At 42.2% G+C, this 17,421-nt stretch overlaps 1 protein-coding gene across 2 annotated transcripts in view; it reads left to right on the forward strand.

The window, feature by feature from the left end:
• cltca (clathrin, heavy chain a (Hc)) overlaps positions 1 to 17,421 on the forward strand; it is a 50,886-nt gene that overhangs the window by 19,069 nt on the left and 14,396 nt on the right. For both annotated transcript variants that reach the window (XM_080013759.1, XM_080013760.1), the window contains exons 3-14: positions 1,436 to 1,704; positions 1,951 to 2,112; positions 2,239 to 2,352; positions 4,011 to 4,184; positions 8,316 to 8,513; positions 11,078 to 11,278; positions 11,723 to 11,875; positions 12,518 to 12,640; positions 12,883 to 13,020; positions 13,137 to 13,301; positions 13,637 to 13,817; positions 14,942 to 15,105. In XM_080013759.1, coding sequence (XP_079869885.1) covers positions 1,436 to 1,704; positions 1,951 to 2,112; positions 2,239 to 2,352; positions 4,011 to 4,184; positions 8,316 to 8,513; positions 11,078 to 11,278; positions 11,723 to 11,875; positions 12,518 to 12,640; positions 12,883 to 13,020; positions 13,137 to 13,301; positions 13,637 to 13,817; positions 14,942 to 15,105 — 2,042 coding nt within the window. The remainder of the gene's footprint in view (positions 1 to 1,435; positions 1,705 to 1,950; positions 2,113 to 2,238; positions 2,353 to 4,010; positions 4,185 to 8,315; positions 8,514 to 11,077; positions 11,279 to 11,722; positions 11,876 to 12,517; positions 12,641 to 12,882; positions 13,021 to 13,136; positions 13,302 to 13,636; positions 13,818 to 14,941; positions 15,106 to 17,421) is intronic.

Consider the following 17,421-nt stretch of genomic DNA (forward strand, 5'->3'; position numbering starts at 1 on the left):
TCTCCAAATCTACAATTCGATTTGACTTGCGATTGAAACCTTTTTTCCACCATTGACACTGCCATTGTAACTTTTATTTGAATAATAACAATTTTAAATAATCACAAATATGAGAATATTTAAGCAACACGCCTAAAAAGTTAAGAGTGGAGCTTTATCAAAACTAGACTAAAATAATAAGTAGTTCACCACTTGAACGTTTAAGTTACTCACCAAAATAAGTGCAGAAAAAACAATTAATTTTGCAAGAGGGCAACGCTGGTAGTAAAACGCAAATTAAGTTGTACTGATGCTACCTACTGCACGGTAGCAGACGGGCAAATTTGTGATGATCCGTGATCCATCCAATGAGTAATTTCCAAAGCGCCACATCTTCCTCCACATGCAGATATTATAACGTAAAATATTGCCATAAAGCAGTTCTGCTGCTGATTTGCGACATGGCTTAGGGCAACCGCTATGCGTCTGCACGTCTGCCATATTGGAGCGGTCGAGATCTGCTGATGGGTGTCTGTGTGTGTTGAGGGATGCAGACTTCTCTGCGGAGTAGAGACTGCAGCTTGCTTAATTCTGATCCAAAATTTCATGGATGACTGTTTGGAGTTGGGCGAGTTGCAGTTGATTTTGTGGAGGGGTCGGCATCTCTCGGTGCACATTGTATTTGTTTACTGGCATCTTGACCACCCCAATACGATGACCACACTGACGCACATCACATCGCAAATGTGGTATCTACGTTTCTATATCTATGGGAGGGAGCATATGTGCAGCTGTGCATGTGGGTGTGATCAGGTCATGCAATGTATTTGTCATGACGTACAGCGGATATACCCAACGAGACGGGATTTCTCTGGTCCCGGATATAAACTCAAAATGTTGGGCAATTATTACCCACAAAAATACCGGGAGAATCCCAAACCCGCTTGTGATTTCGAAGCTCTCATTTTGACCGAATTTCGATTTCCAAATGGAATCGTGACACTACTAATCAATTATGTTGAATAATCCTTAATGGCTCCTCCTGAGAGTTTAGGATAAACATAGGCATTTGAGCAGACACAGCCTAGAAGGTGCCTTCCTTCCTTTTATCTATCAATTCCAGCCTGCGGTCGAACGGCTCTGTCAAGGAAATTTAAAACACGTATGTGACTCTTAGCAGAAAGTAAACGCCTAGGAGAGCACAGCAGTTTTGACCTCTATGCTTAGCAGGCCTTGGCCTACCAAAAATTTTAACTTTTCTCGCTCCTGTCTTTTATTTTGATTTTCTTCCTCCAAATCAATTTTGGGTTTTTGATTGACCTTCTTTGTGACAGTGCATTGGTGGTTGTCGGGTGTGTGTGTGTGTGTGTGTGTGTGTGTGTGTCTGCGCTCTTGACACAATTAAGTCATTGGCTATAACTAGCCCACCCCCACCCCCCCGTTCTCCCTCCCACAGCCGCCAAAACCCTGCAGATCTTCAACATCGAGATGAAGAGCAAGATGAAGGCCCACACCATGACGGACGACGTCACCTTCTGGAAGTGGATCTCCCTCAACACGGTGGCACTGGTGACCGACAACGCCGTGTACCACTGGAGTATGGAGGGCGACTCGCAGCCCGTGAAGGTGTTCGACCGCCACTCCAGCCTGGCGGGTTGCCAGATCATCAACTACCGCACGGACGCCAAGCAGAAGTGGCTGCTGCTCATTGGCATCTCGGCCCAGGTGACTGCGGTGGCGATGTTTGTGCCAAACCAACTGGCTTCCTTCTCACGTCGTTACCTTTACACCGCCATTTTTTGGCCATTTTAATGCTGAAAATGGGTGGTATTCCCTTCAATGCAAACACAAGCAGACGTGCACATATAACAATGGCTTTATTTTTAACCAATGTTTTCCCAGCCTGTTGGATCCTGTGTTATTGTTTGCTGATACATATGGCCGTTTTTCCTTTTCTCTTCACCATTTCAGCAAAACCGTGTGGTGGGAGCCATGCAACTGTACTCAGTAGACCGGAAGGTCTCACAGCCCATCGAGGGCCACGCTGCCAGCTTTGCCCAGTTCAAGATGGAGGGCAACACAGAGGAGTCCACTCTGTTCTGCTTTGCTGTCAGAGGGCAGGCTGGAGGAAAGGTCACTCATCACATCACATTATATTCTAAATAGAGAAATGTTCATTTGATCCAGAAGTCCACATTGGGGGGTACAACAAATTTAGAAAACAAATTTTTTTTTTCTTGTCTTCTATTCACAACTCAGCTGCACATCATTGAAGTGGGCACCCCGCCGACTGGCAACCAGCCATTTCCAAAAAAAGCAGTGGACGTGTTCTTCCCCCCAGAAGCCCAGAACGACTTCCCTGTGGCCATGCAGGTGTGGTGTGAACTGACCAGAAAGATGTGGCTTTCCCTCCTTTTAGTCATGGTCACTGTGACAGCTTTATGTTTAATGGTTGGAGGGTATTTTGTGACACCTGAGCAGGGTGTCGGCAGGTCCTCTACCTTTATTTAAAAAAAAATAAATAAAATTGAAAGGTTAAAAATACAGGAGGCCTACGGGAAGATATTTCAATGGGAGGACAGAGGACGAGAACGTTAAAATACAGAAGAATAATGGGAAAAACGTGAGGGTTAACAGCTATGGTTCAAAAACGGCAAAGGAAACACACAGCACAATTATTTTTGAAATACTTAAATTTCCCTCGTCAGCGGTTTTGTCACGGACAGTTGGTATTAATTCCTCTTTCTTTTAAAAGATCTGTGCAGCCAACAACAGAGCACTTCCCATTAGGGCCGGGCCGGTTATTTCATAATCGGGTGATTGACAATCATCGACACGCAGGGGAAAAAAAGTCATAATCGCCAGTTATTAATGTTTTTCTAAAATGTTTAAAATAATCTAACTTTCCTATGAATATACATTAATAATTTCATGTATGCATAAACACCACACGATCCCTCCAAAACAAAGCTGACAATACTTGTCCCTGCAACGATCTCTGAAGTGGGCCCTCTTTGACGTTTACCGTACTCCTCCCCTAATTTAGGAGTGGGTTGGGCAGCATTGCAAAGCAAGCATTGTTTTTAATCTCCCCTTTGCAGTAGACTATGTAATACTGCAATACAGAACACTAATATTAATCATAATAATCATAGCCAAATAATAATAGCCTAATAATTAAAAGAATAACAGTGTGTGCAGACACTGCGTTGACCCGCTACCTGCAGGAGGGGCAGCTGGACTCCTCGGATGATCCCCTTGCCTGGTAGAGAGACAATTGCAGTTGGTTTCCACTAATGGAAAAAGTGGCCCGGCGCTATATGTGCCTCTGTGCAACGAGCTGTCTATCCCCCACGAGACGATAATGCCGATCAATTTTATTATTTGGTGATCGATCGGCAGCAAAACAATTCATGACCGGCCCAGCCCTACTTCACATGCATAGCTCTTGGCTTCGACATAATGCTAGTGGGTCCGGTAGTTCTCAAGCCACGGGTGGAGTTACTCAGATGGGATTCGGTTCTAATTCTAGTCTCCAAGTGACTTCGGAAGGAGAGGCAAATCTCAATGGCTTGTTGAATGTTTTCTGACAAAGGCAGCTCACAAAAAACTGACTGGGTTGTCTTCCAGTATTTCGGAGTTTGTGTGTTAGTATCAGAGACACAAACAAGCTCTGAAAAAGTGAGTTTTTCATAATATGTCCCCTTTAATCTCAATGTGTGGTTAAGTTCATAGAGCCATCTAGTTCATAACCTTTGTTATTTCTACCTAATACTTACCTCTGCCCTGGACCAAATATAGAGCAATTACCTGCAATATTTAGTTGCAATACTTAATTGATGATTTTTCCATAAAACAGTTTTACATTTTATTCAAATTTGTCTTAAAAGAGATCCTAAAAGTATGATCTCTGATACCTGCAGACATCTTGCTGAGGCGTTGCGTTTTACATTTTCAAGCCTGAAAATAATCTGGATCATTTCAGGTCACAATCCTCTCATTGATGATCCTTTCCCCTCAACTTTCCCCAGATAAGCTCCAAGCAGGATGTGGTGTTTCTCATCACCAAGTACGGCTACATCCACCTATACGATCTGGAGACGGGAACCTGCATTTACATGAACCGCATCAGCGGAGAGACCATCTTTGTGACCGCGCCGCATGAGGCCACCGCCGGCATCATCGGGGTCAACAGGAAGGGACAGGTACTGTCTATCTGCCCATCTCACTTAATCTGTCTCACATTAAAGAGATTAATCTTGAAACGGCTGCTGCCGTCACACATCTACATTAGTGCTGGGCGATGTGGCCAAAACTATTTCATACCAGTCGATAACAATATTCATCACAATATATATTATACTCATATCAATTCTTTTTAAACGTTTTTTTATTATAAAGAAGACAGTTGTATGCCATGATGCATTTAAAAAAACATGTTTATTGGAGCAATTCAATTATCCGAAATAAACACTCATCTTAAAAAACAATGTTCCAACAAAACTTAGCATCCTCTTTTTTTTTTTTTATAAAATAAATATCAAAGAAAAATAGGGGGAAAGAAATCTCCAGATTATTCCGAGTATTTTTTTATCATTATCTTTATATAATGCACAACATTGCACACTGCTCGTAATGTGAGTAAGAAGTGAACAAGGAGAGCAAAAGTGCTGTTTATTAACTTCAATTAAATAACATTTATATAAGATCAAAACTAAATAAATATGGCAAGTAGGCCTACATCTAAATACATTTTAAAGTTTGTGGTGCTGCCCGTCTTCTTCAGCATGTCTCATTGACATATTTTACAATGTGTATTTACCGTCTGCTTTGGGTCAGAACTTAAACAAAAAAAACAAAAAACCTGTGTGTGTGTTTACAAGTGCAACCTACCCACGAGGGAGGGGCCAGGGCTTATTTCTATATCAACAAATTAAATTGGCTAGAGGTGAAAGGTCAGCTTTAGATCGTCCAAATTGATTGGCTTTTTCTTGCCCCTTACCTAACGCTCCTAAAAATGAACAAATCTACGGAAGACATTATTAGCTTATTTTAGACATTAGCTTATTTTATTTCGACATTGGGTAAAACAATATCGCGACAGTTATGGTTATCGTTTTATCGCCCAGCACTAAACCACATCAGCAACCACAATAAAAGTCAGCATGGTGAAGGGGATATCGACAACAACAGTGCTTGCCTTGTCGGTCGTTATCGGGCAGGCTCAGGTTTTTGCCAGGAGGCATTATAAATAATCTATGTATCGCAGAGAAAAGTAGAGGTAGAGCGACGACTGTGACTGGTGGCCATTGTGAGGCTGAACTGGCGGGGAGAACTGGATCCAGCCAGCTGATGAATAATTTCCCAGCCATGCCAAACACCACATGAATAATGAAGTGCAGAGAGGATAGCCGATCTGGGGCGGGCTTGGCGGGCTGGCTGGCTGGCTGGCTGGCTGGCTGGCTGGCGGGCGTGTGTGGTATAGAAATTAAATATTTCTATTCATTTCTGACTCTGGTGGTATATAATATAAGCAGAAAACAGTTTTATAACTTCTAAACAAAATATCGAAAGTATTAGTAGTAGTTTTCAATTTCTGTATCAATTTTTTTAGTTACCAGTTGTAGTTACCACTGTTTCATAATGGAAGCTGGAAGAGATAGGAAAAAGAGTGAGAGGGGGAACATGGCTAGCTGCTAGCTGCTACCTATCAGCATGTGATAGAGGCACCGCTTGGCGCCCTCAATCCTCTTTGTGCTGCACCCTGCCCACCTCATTGGCATGCCAGTTCTGTAAAATTTGCACTCTCGTTTTCGTACATTGTATTTGTGTGCGGCGGGGTGTGTGTGTGTATACATGCACCTGCATGTATCTGGGTTAGAGTACAACTCGATACTGTGTCTCATCTGTCATCAGGGGGTCGATATCCTCTCATGAAAAGCACAGCGGTTCTAACGGCCTTGCTGCGAAAATCCAGTTGATGTAATTAAATTACATTGATTATATGTAAATGGTACAGTGAATGTTTTAGAAAAAGGATGACATATTTAGACATTTGTCCCTGGTAACGTAGTTGATTATTTCAGAAATGCAAAGACTAATATCTATTAGTCTGACAGACAGGCTCAGAATAATAATAATACTAATATTAACCTTAATTTTTATTCCACCTTTAATACACACCATGCAACGCAAAGTGAATAGAGTGCGATCAAATAGTAACACTAAAAAAGATCTTCCAAAATGCATTTAATAAAAATAAGTATATATTATCCTCTATTTTAGTTTTGGGTCATGAATTTAGATCTTGAAGAATGACAATCATTCATTATATAATTTTCAATCATTAATTATTGGTCGTGAACTACATCCAAAGAATTCTCAAAATAATTGGCAATAGTTTCGGATAATTTATCTTAATCTTGAACTTCATCCAAAGAATTCTCAAGATAATTTTCAATAGTTTAGGTTTGAATTGAATCTTCAATTACTGCTCTTGAACTCAAGTAATTCTCAAAATATGCTCTCTCTCAATAAATTCCTCTCTCCTGCTCTTGCTACACCAGACTGTCATCAACAGCAGCCTTCTCTCAGGCCAGGCCCACTCATCAACCACACACACAATACTGTGCTGGGTGCAAAACGCCCTCTCCATTAAAAGTTCTATTTTTACCCCCACCCGGATTAGTTCACTCACATCATAATGGGGCGGTGACTTTGCTTCAGTGGTGGAAAGAATATGATGTACCCACCCGTGTTTAACAGATGGGGCACTGACCTGCTGGGCTTGTTTATCGTGGGCCAGCCCTCCCTATTTCACCCTGCCCCAGCACTCACGTTGGCCCTTCATTTGGCCTGATCCCTCCCCCTCCCGTGAGGAAAAGCATCCTGGCTGCCCATGGCCAGACACCGTTTAATGGACTTTACGGCTAAAAGGCGCACAGCCGAATTAATCTCAACCCACTTTCTGTAGACTCTCGTCTCCAGTCTTATTGAGCCGGCGGTGAATATGTTGAATCATCTGTGTACTGTGTATTAACTTAATTTTAATTCGATCATTGACAGCTGTGACGTAGGGCAAGGAATCACCGGGTAACTCCCGATACCTTTCTCACGATAACGATGGTATCATAATACAGGCCATTCTGCTACACAATGCCTTGCAATGTATTACAATTACAATGTATCCATGTAAATGAAGAGGAATATGATTTTTAAACTACAGGAACCAGTCCATCTATATATAGATATATAAATAGATAGATTCTGTATTCTATATCTATATATTAATATATGTATATAGATATATAAATATGTATATTCATTGCATTCATGCGCATCAATGAGCCCATGACCTTGTCTGACTGCATACCGGGAACACCCCACAAGACCTGCCGTTTTGGAAATGCTCTGACCCAGTCGTCTAGCCATCACAGAGTGGTTCAGATCCTTACACTTGCCCATTTTTCCTGTTTCCATCACATCTACTTCAAGAACTGACTGTTCACTTGCTGCCTAATGTATCCCACCCCTTGACAACTCCCATTGTGACGTGCGCTTTTATGATGTTCTCTGATTGCTCCTCGATTGGCTACCTGTAGAAGGGCTGAAATTGTTTCTAAAAAAGGCCTTTCAAAGGTCTTGCAAGACATGTTTATTGTTAAGGACAGTTGGTTGTCAGGGGTGATTGTGATACTTATCAGATTGGCCAGTTGTCCTTGGGAATAGAAGTGGTGTTTGATTGTGCATTGGAACACCTGATGGCCCCTACCCAACACATACACATCTCAACTATGTCCTTTTTTTACGTGTAAAGCAGCTCCCACAAGTAATGCATTGCTGCAACTTGACCTCAGGACCAGACTTCTAAAAATGTCATTCAGTGTGAAAGAGACAGACCCCCTCATCCTGGCTCTATGCTGATGGTAAACAATAGTGAAAGGTAAGCTGGTACCAGATCTCGCTGTTTGGATAATCCATCGCTTTTTTAGAAGTACAGTTTCAAGAAGAGCTTGAAATTTAGATGGTGGTGACTCCGGAAGCAATGTGTCAGCAGTCATTTAAAAAAACAACATCAAACAGTTGAAAAATGTCTATGGGCAGCATTCCGGCTCAGGAGGTGAGCAAGACTGTATGATGATCGCTGGTTCGATCCAAGTCCAAGGGTCTGTGCTCAGGACACTGAATCCCTCACTTATAATGAGTAAAATTGTCGCCTTGCAAGGCTAACTGTGGCAGAAGTCCCTGACTTCAATTAATTGTTCATTTAAAAGGAATAAAGAAGAATAATGGAGCTTGTCCTTAATGTGTGTGTGTGTGTGTGTGTGTGTGTGTAGGTCCTTTCTGTCTGTGTGGAGGAGGAGAACATAGTTCCCTACATCACCAACGTGCTCCAGAATTCCGACTTGGCCCTACGTATCGCCGTCCGCAACAACCTAGCAGGTGCCGAAGAGCTTTTCGCACGCAAGTTCAACACACTGTTCGCCGGGGGCAACTACTCGGAGGCTGCCAAGGTGGCCGCCAACGCACCAAAGGTAACAGCGTCATTAGTTTGGTGTTGCATTTGGACCGGCCGGCTTCTTTAAGATCTCATAGTCGGCGTTGGAGTTCAGGGTTTGATCCTGCAAATAATGAGCAAATACAAGTTATTAGAGAAAATCTTTGATTTTATTTGTAAGACACACATTTCTGTCGTTGCTCTTGATGAAAGCACTGGCTCTGACACTAGAGTTGATACCTTAACACTGTGCTGTGACAGAAACGTGGGTTTCGAATCAAATCGGCGACAGCCCGATTCATTTAAAGAGGCGTCTTTAATGGAGCGCGGCTCTAACTTGAGCACGAATCGTCCATACATGCAACAGGGAGTCAGTTGTCACGCTTGTGTCCTCGGTTACGGTGTCCACACGACCCAGCGGTAAGTTAACAGTCAGTGTTATTTAAGTTATCTAAATGAATACACACAACTGACCCAGCATTTTAACAAAAGGTTGACATCAAATTATAAACCGAACTGAGTGTTAATAGCAAATACAGCACTTGTGTCTTGGGTCACCAAGGTAACCACCATGATGCAAATGCACTGCCTGTCCATCACACTTAACAGGTTTACGCCTTTTTTTTCCCAACTTTAGGCATCAGTCACTAACAACCATGCAACCATAAGAAAATAATATAAACTTGGTAGTTCTGTTTTGGATGTTGTATACTGTTTTCCCTACAAAATGATAGGTCATAGGCATGCTGGGTTTTTTGTTTTGTACAAGTAGGAAACAAAGAAAAACAAATCTAAAATAAAAAGTGTTTTTACAATGTGGACATGCATAAGGAGACACTGTGTGTACTGTGTGTACACTGTTTACATCTATAACTACTCTACTTATATTTGAAATTATGGAAAAATATATTTGGAAATGGCTTTGGAAAAAAAAGTCCTAGCTAAATGACGTAATGTAGCCCAAATTTTATATGTTTCACAGTTAATAAAAACACGTTATGGGAGGAATTATGTATTACAATTCACAAATACATGTAGTGCAATAAATAAAAATACAAATGGGAAAAGATCAATAAATACTAAAATCTACAAATCTGTATTCAGGTTAAAAAAAAATAATTCTGAGACATAAATGTTTTTCTTAATCCAAGAAATATAAATTAATAATGTATTACTTGTGTTGTGTATGTGTAAACCATTTTACAAATGAATGTAACTGAGCCAAACAAATGGAAAAAAAATAAATATGCTAAGACACGTTTTGCTGTAATTTCTCGTCGCGCTGCTTCTGTCCTCTTGTCTGCTCTGCGTCTGTCAGAGTTTCACCGTGGGCGGGGCTCAGGCAGTTCACACACACACACACACACACACACACACACACACACACACACACACACACACACACACACACAGAGGGAACCAGTGGAAGATAACGTGTTACAAGAGCCTGAGTCTATTTTATTGCTTTGGTTATGTGTTTTTGAAATTTATTTAGGATATTTTAATGTTGTTCTCACATTACAATGTCAGAATATTCTTTAGAATTAAAAGTTCATTGCTATTTGCAAGGGTGTACTTGCATTATTACGCTATTATACATACATGTATTAGCATTATCATTCGCAAAAAATGGTCTTAAAATCAATTATTTCTTGGACAATATATCGTCCAACAAAAGTAGTCATCGTGACAGGCTTAACTGTGCGTAATGGGCTAGAGTGTTTGTTAGTTGTTTGTTTTTCAAAAAAACTCCCCAGCAACTCTCTTAGGAAAATATGCAAACAAAATTGTAATATTTCTCTGAATCTCTTTTCATCCTGAACCCGATGTTGCGTCTCAACTGATAACATATCATATAATCTGATAATCACATGATGTTAGATATTATTATCATAGTACAAGCGTAATATGCTTGATAGTACCAATATGCTTCTCAGAGTGGCTTTTTGCTGCTTCCTCCAGTAGTTGTTGTTGCAATACAGTAGTCACTTTTATTCAGAGATCCTGCAATATTGCCGGGAGGAAAATCCGTCTCCAATACGGCTTTGCTCTTTTACACTGAACCAAACAAAGGCAGCATAATGCCGCTGCTATGTCATTTTAGAAATCCCTTTATTCTAAAAATATATATATATATATATATATATATATATATATATATATATATATATATATATTTTTTTTTTTTTTTTTTCTCCCCTGACAAGGCCCAAAATGCACGGATATGTTCACCAGGTTGTCAACCCATTCCTTACTCGGATTTTGGTTCAGATCAGTTGTAACTGTTCATAGCACAAGCTCGCTGAACGCATTACTATTAAGAAACGTACCAATCTGCTATAGCTGCTCACTGTGCTTGAATGCAAGCCAACAGGGCACAACAAAAACTGTTGAATCTCTTTTTCAAAAAAGAGAAGCTCACAACAACTTTTTGAATGTAACTTTCTGAAAATGGTAGCCTAAAAGGCACTTCACTTTTGACACATTTCAGGTCATGCGTTATTCCACATTGCTGTCAGATCTCCAGCCACTGTCCAATGCAAATCTGTCTCTCTGTGGATCTCCGTTGACCTCTGTCCCTCCACTCTAACCCCCCCACAGGGCATCCTGCGTACACCAGACACCATTCGGCGCTTCCAGAGCGTGCCGGCCCAGCAGGGCCAGACCTCGCCCCTTCTGCAATACTTTGGCATCCTGCTGGACCAGGGCCAGCTCAACAAGTTTGAGTCCCTGGAGCTGTGCAGGCCTGTCCTGCAGCAGGGACGCAAGCAGCTGCTTGAGAAGTGGCTGAAGGAGGACAAGGTATTCCAGATGGCTATTTTAGCCTTCCCAGGAAGTGGAGTTTGGGGCGCTGGGGAAAGGGTCTTCCTGATCCTCTTGTGTATGTGTTTACACAACTTGGCAGTTATCTTGGATGATGTCAGACCACCGGTTATGTAAGGGTTTATTTTTTTGGAGAACATTCCTACTACATAGTTAGTGTTCATTTGTATGTGTTGCTTTTTATTTCTAAACAAACGCTAGCGCCCTAAAACATAATTCCCTATTAGGGCTGGACAACAACATTGATGCGATTAAAATTTCATTGTTTCACTATCTGAATTGATTTTGCAAATTGTAGTGATACTTTGTTTGGAACTTAGGCAGCAATTTTGCGCTCAAAATTTAGGAGATCCTGTCCAATACCCAGCCTTATTTCCCGTAGTTCCCATTCCCAGTGCTGATGGTGCTGGTCTTGTGTTGCAGCTGGAGTGTTCTGAGGAACTTGGTGACCTGGTGAAGGCCGTCGACCCCACGCTGGCTCTCAGCGTTTACCTGAGGGCCAACGTTCCCAACAAAGTCATCCAGTGCTTTGCGGAGACAGGCCAGTTCCCAAAGATCGTCCTATATGCCAAGAAGGTACGTTTGGTAAAAGCTCTCTGTGATCGAAATCTTTTTATTCCCATGTCCAGGATATCCACGGCTCAGTAAAAAGTCTTTGCTATTAAATTATTAGCGATTTAGATAAAATTAAGGCTGTGAATTATATTAAAGTCTGAAATATAGTTACTAAAAGGTGCTACTTTTCTTCAAAAACATGATTATATAAAAATGACATTGAGTCTATTTTTGATTCATTAGAGGATCAAAAATAAGTTAAGTTACTCTTATCGATCTTCTTGCCTAATATGGTAAATATTAAATGGTTTATTTAAGATAAAATTAAATACAAAATCGGTCTTATAATTTCACGTAACATGTGATGAATAGGCCCTTAATATCTTTAATAAATGTCATACCCGCTTATACACTGCATAGTAATTTGACATATCTATTGAGATTTATTCAGCTCTCTGGTCTGAGCTTTTAATTGAGTCTCCTTATTGCTATTTGCAGAGATGCTTCTCTTCAAGAAAATCTTTAAAGTGCACATTGCAACCAACCTCTTTTCTAAAGCATATCAAGCAAAATAGCAGAGCGAGGCTGCTGGAGAATGCGGCAACTGTAACTTCAATGAGTTTTTGAGGATCAATGGCTGACATGTGTAGTGCGACATTGCAGGTGGGTTACACTCCCGACTGGATCTTCCTTCTGAGGAACGTGATGCGGATCAACCCTGAACAGGGCCTGCAGTTTGCCCAGATGCTCGTACAGGATGAGGAGCCGCTGGCTGACATCACCCAGGTTAGAAGAGGGGAGAAGGGCTCGGCTACGGCTTGCTTTGCCTACGGCTCTTATGTGGGCAATAATTCTCCCACTGTGTATCAAAAGATAAGAAGTGTTGATCATGATTCATCGTGTGTGTGTGTGTGTGTGTGTGTGTGTGTGTGTGTGTGTGTGTGTGTGTGTGTGTGTGTGTGTGTGTGTGTGTGTGTGTGTGTGTGTGTGTGTGTGTGTGTGTGTGTGTGTGTACACACACTTGTCAGATTGTGGACGTGTTCATGGAGCACAACCTGATCCAGCAGTGCACGTCTTTCCTCCTGGATGCACTGAAGAACAACAGACCTTCGGAGGGGCCGCTGCAAACGCGGCTGCTGGAGATGAACCTCATGCACGCTCCGCAGGTACACGCGCACGCCGAGAAATGCTCCCACACACTGTCAACTTTAAGATTAAGCATCATCTGACAATCCCACATGTTGTGTTTTGTGTGCGTGTGCCTGTGCTTGTGTGTGGGTAGGTTGCTGACGCCATCCTCGGCAACCAGATGTTCACAAACTACGACCGCGCCCACATTGCTCAGTTGTGCGAGAAGGCCGGCCTCCTGCAGAGAGCCCTGGAGCACTACACCGACCTGTACGACATCAAGCGGGCTGTGGTGCACACACACCTTCTCAACCCTGAGGTGGGCCACTCTGGAGGACTTCCACATTGCAAACTGGACCCCTCCCCCCCCCAGTCCCCCAAATTCTCCTTCTTTCACTCTTGTTTAAGTGTGGAAAAAGTTTAATTTCAAGTTTAATTTCAGCAGTAGCACCCGCAGAGAGAGGCAGGATTGCATACATTAGTGGAACAGTGTGTGCCTCTACTCCACCTGTAATCTGCAGGGAATTGATGAGGGAATCCACATATGTCATCAATATCTTGACTAATATATTATTTTGTAACTGTCAAAATAGAGATGTAATGCGTTGCAACATTTTGTCCATCGTTTGACGTTCATCTCTTCACCCTCCGCAGTGGCTGGTGAACTTTTTTGGCTCCCTGTCGGTGGAGGACTCGCTGGAGTGTCTCAGGGCCATGCTGTCCGCCAACATCCGCCAGAACCTGCAGATCTGCGTCCAGGTCGCCTCAAAGTACCACGAGCAGCTCTCGACGCAGTCCCTTACTGAGCTCTTCGAGTCCTTCAAGAGTTTTGAGGGTGAGGACGCTCAAATCCGCTCTTGTAGACACGCACCTCATTCACATTCTATTTGCTGCAACATTTGTAACATTGGATTTACAAAATGATCATGATCAGCTGAAATCATCCCGATCAGGCGATTACATAATAAATGTGATGGATCTAATTGTATATCTGTCTTAATACTGACGACAATATCAAAGCAAATTTGTGGAAGTTTACACATGCCGTTTCAAAAAGGCAGTTGGCTATAGAAACAAGGAAACACCTTTACCAAAAAAAACCCACTGGAAAACATTGCCCTGAACATTGTCCGCAAACTCAATGCGAACTGGAAAAGAAAGTTGTTTTCTAACTATACCGTGTGGTATTTGTATGAATTGCTGACAGTGTAGAGCCCCTTTCCCACTTTCACGGAAAGCTGTAAATCTACTGGCAATGTTCCGTATTGGCGTCACGTGGGAAAGGGAGCCGGTGTCGATGTTCCGTGAAAGTCGTCTTGTAAATCTCCCCTCTCTCAAAGTAGTAGAATTTCCCAGCAAATTGCCAGTACGGCTGTGAATAGAAGTGCATGGGAATGGGAGCAGTAACATTGCAGTAAAGTAGGGGTGGAGCCGAATCCAAATAATGCACAAATTTTTCTGAATATTTATTTCGTACAAATATATGTATTTTTTATCTGTTTTCGGGAAGAAAAACTAAAAAGGGCGAATCCGAACCATGGCACTCTGCTGAAAAGACGAGAAACTAACTAACTTGCATAAGGGGCAGTGGCTCAGGAGATAGAGCGGGTCCTTTAGTGATCGGCAGATTGCCGATTGATCTCCGGCTCCTCCTGGTAGCGTGCTGAAGTGTCATTGAGCAAGACATTTAACATCCCAACTGCTTCCTAGGTGTCGCTACATGGCAGCCCACTGCTCCTAGATACGTCAGTTACTAGGATAGGTGAAATGCAGAGACGGCATTTTCTTGCCACAGTACTTGTACTTTGTGCAATGACAATAAAGTTGAATCTAATCTTCTTGTTCTCAGTGGGTCTTTTTTCTCCATATTCTGTTTGGTTGTCAGTATACAATACTGACGCCTTTCTTACGCCTTTTTGTTCTTAATGGTCTGTTTCTCAATCTACCTGTGTGCCTCAGGTCTGTTCTACTTCCTTGGCTCCATCGTGAACTTCAGCCAGGACCCGGAGGTCCACTTCAAGTACATCCAGGCCGCCTGCAAGACGGGCCAGATCAAAGAGGTGGAGCGGATCTGCAGAGAAAGCAACTGCTATGACCCGGAGCGTGTCAAGAACTTCCTGAAGGTATGGGGCTGCAGAGAACTGGAAACTGTTATTTTTCTCTTCTACAAAACTGCGTCCAAAATCACTTACTATTTATTTTTTTTGACTGTGGTTTAGTTCACCAAGAAAGTAAGTGGAGTGGCTCTATGACTATGTAAGGGATCCAAGAAGCTATGGTTATTTTTACTTGCATACTAAAGTATGCTGAACGATAATGCCTGGATGCAGTTTTGTGTGCAGCACTACGCCTTTCCCTCAGTTCTCGTTCAGGCTGACAATTTAGGAAAATAATCGAGTGGTGATTTCAATTTTTTTATTATTCTTTTTTTTTTTTTTTTTTTTTACACCGAATGTGGCGATTTAGTATGCAAGTATGCAAATCACTACCAGGAAACACATCTCTTATAGATGCGCTCTGTCTCGAAGGCGTCATAGGTTGTGTCGTCTAATGGGAAATACTGTCTTGTATACCGCATTTATCACAGCCTTTGCGATTTGAAAATTGCATTCTATTACTTTGCGATGTCATTTGAATTCCATTAATCATTCAGCCCTACTTCTCCTCCTTTCATTTCTCCTCTTTGTTCATTACTGTCTAGGGTTGCCCCGGTAAACAGCGTTACAGGGTGTTCGAGCTTACATCGATTACATCACTCGCCCACCGGCGTTTAACTTTTTTTTATTTTTATAGAAATAAAACCCATTTAGTTCATTTTCCTGTATCAGCGCCCACATTTATCAATTCAATAAACCTCAAATTTGTGAAGTACTAAGTGTGTTATCAATACTTAGTCTGAGGCTACAAAAGTGAAACTTTCTGTCACACCAGTCACAGCAGAGTCTGCTTAATACGGGAGGCGAGGAGAGAAGGCTGTAGGAGACCTGAGATCAGGTACAGATGGGGACCCGTCTCCCTCCATCCGTAATTAGCGCCCAAGCATAACGGGGACACTCCGTGCGCTCTGCCCCCCGTACGTTGTAAAATGTCCGGTGTTATCGGTAACACCAGTGTTCTCATTTTGTCCTCATTTATTAACCGGTGGGGAAATCACTGTGGCATCCCTATTACTGGCTATTGGAATTCTTTACCACCTGTTTCTTCTGGGGAAGCACTGCTCCCGTCATGGCTCGTTACTTTGGCATGGACGGGCTCTGAGGGGCGGGCTGAAAATGGGGCACCTGCTCTTTTGCACAAAGGTGGGGGTCCCATTAGCGTGCAATATTGGATGACAATAAGCGAGGGCCCCATGTTCTGCTGGGGTGCAGCTGAACTGATTAAAAAGGCGCTTCAATTTCATACCAAATCAGTAGTTGAGTTTCTCATTAAGGTATGGACCTAGGCTGGTTAAATAAACATTTTGGAAGAAGAAAGGGTGGGGGGGGGGGGGCTTGGACAGTAAAAAGGGCAGTGATGTTTTCCCCCTTCAGCCTGTACACCTCAGAGGTTCATTACCTTGACGCTAGTGCTTATACCAACCATGTTTCGCATTCCACTAGTCTAGTAATGCTGGAAGTCCTTTTTCCTTTCTGTTCATAGAAATGGAAAATTAACAGTGCACCTCAGACTGCAGTTAAAATCTATGTTGGACTTTCTCGCCGTTATGGTTAATTTATGAACAGTCTGTTGCTGCTGTTATGTCCAGCAACAACTCATTTGTCTGTAGGGGTAGGTTTTGGATAGGATCTCATGATTTGATTCAATATAGTTACAATTGGATATTGGTGTAGGATGGATGTTGCTATAGTAACATTTTATGCGTAATTAGAATTACTACCAACTTTTCAGTAATGCCATGTGACGTGAATTACAACAAAATTTCAATCTATGTGACCAGTAGAATTTAATTTAAACGGAAAATGGTTGCATCATTTCTAAAGTATTGATATTACGATGTTCAAATCTATTGAGATATTGTATCAATGGAAGTATTGGTTGAACTGTTCAAGTCAACCTTGCTGATGGCAGCTGTTTTGTGCTTTTCCCGTTGGTCTGTGGAATAGCAGGACTTGTATCAGGTAAATCTGTCGCGCCCCTCCCTCTCTATTATATTTCCATGCCTCCCTCCTCTGTACTATAGGCACCGGATTAGAACTGGGATTTTAATGGTGGTATATGTGCATATACACCAACAGCCGTAGACCCTCTGGGTGTAGAAGGTGTTTCTCAGAGTTGGGTCGATTTCCGGTTTTGCCAGTCTGGTGTACGAGCCTAAACCGGTTTGATTTATTGCAAACTGACTGAACCTGCATTTGTCATTATAACCCCTTTCCCACATGGAATCCGTAACATTGCTGGATAAAAAATTTCCAGCAAAGGCAGTAGGTTGGGTAGTCATT

The sequence above is a fragment of the Zeus faber genome, assembly GCF_960531495.2.
Source record: "Zeus faber genome assembly, chromosome: 14".
In the NCBI taxonomy this organism is placed as follows: Eukaryota; Metazoa; Chordata; class Actinopteri; order Zeiformes; family Zeidae; genus Zeus; species Zeus faber.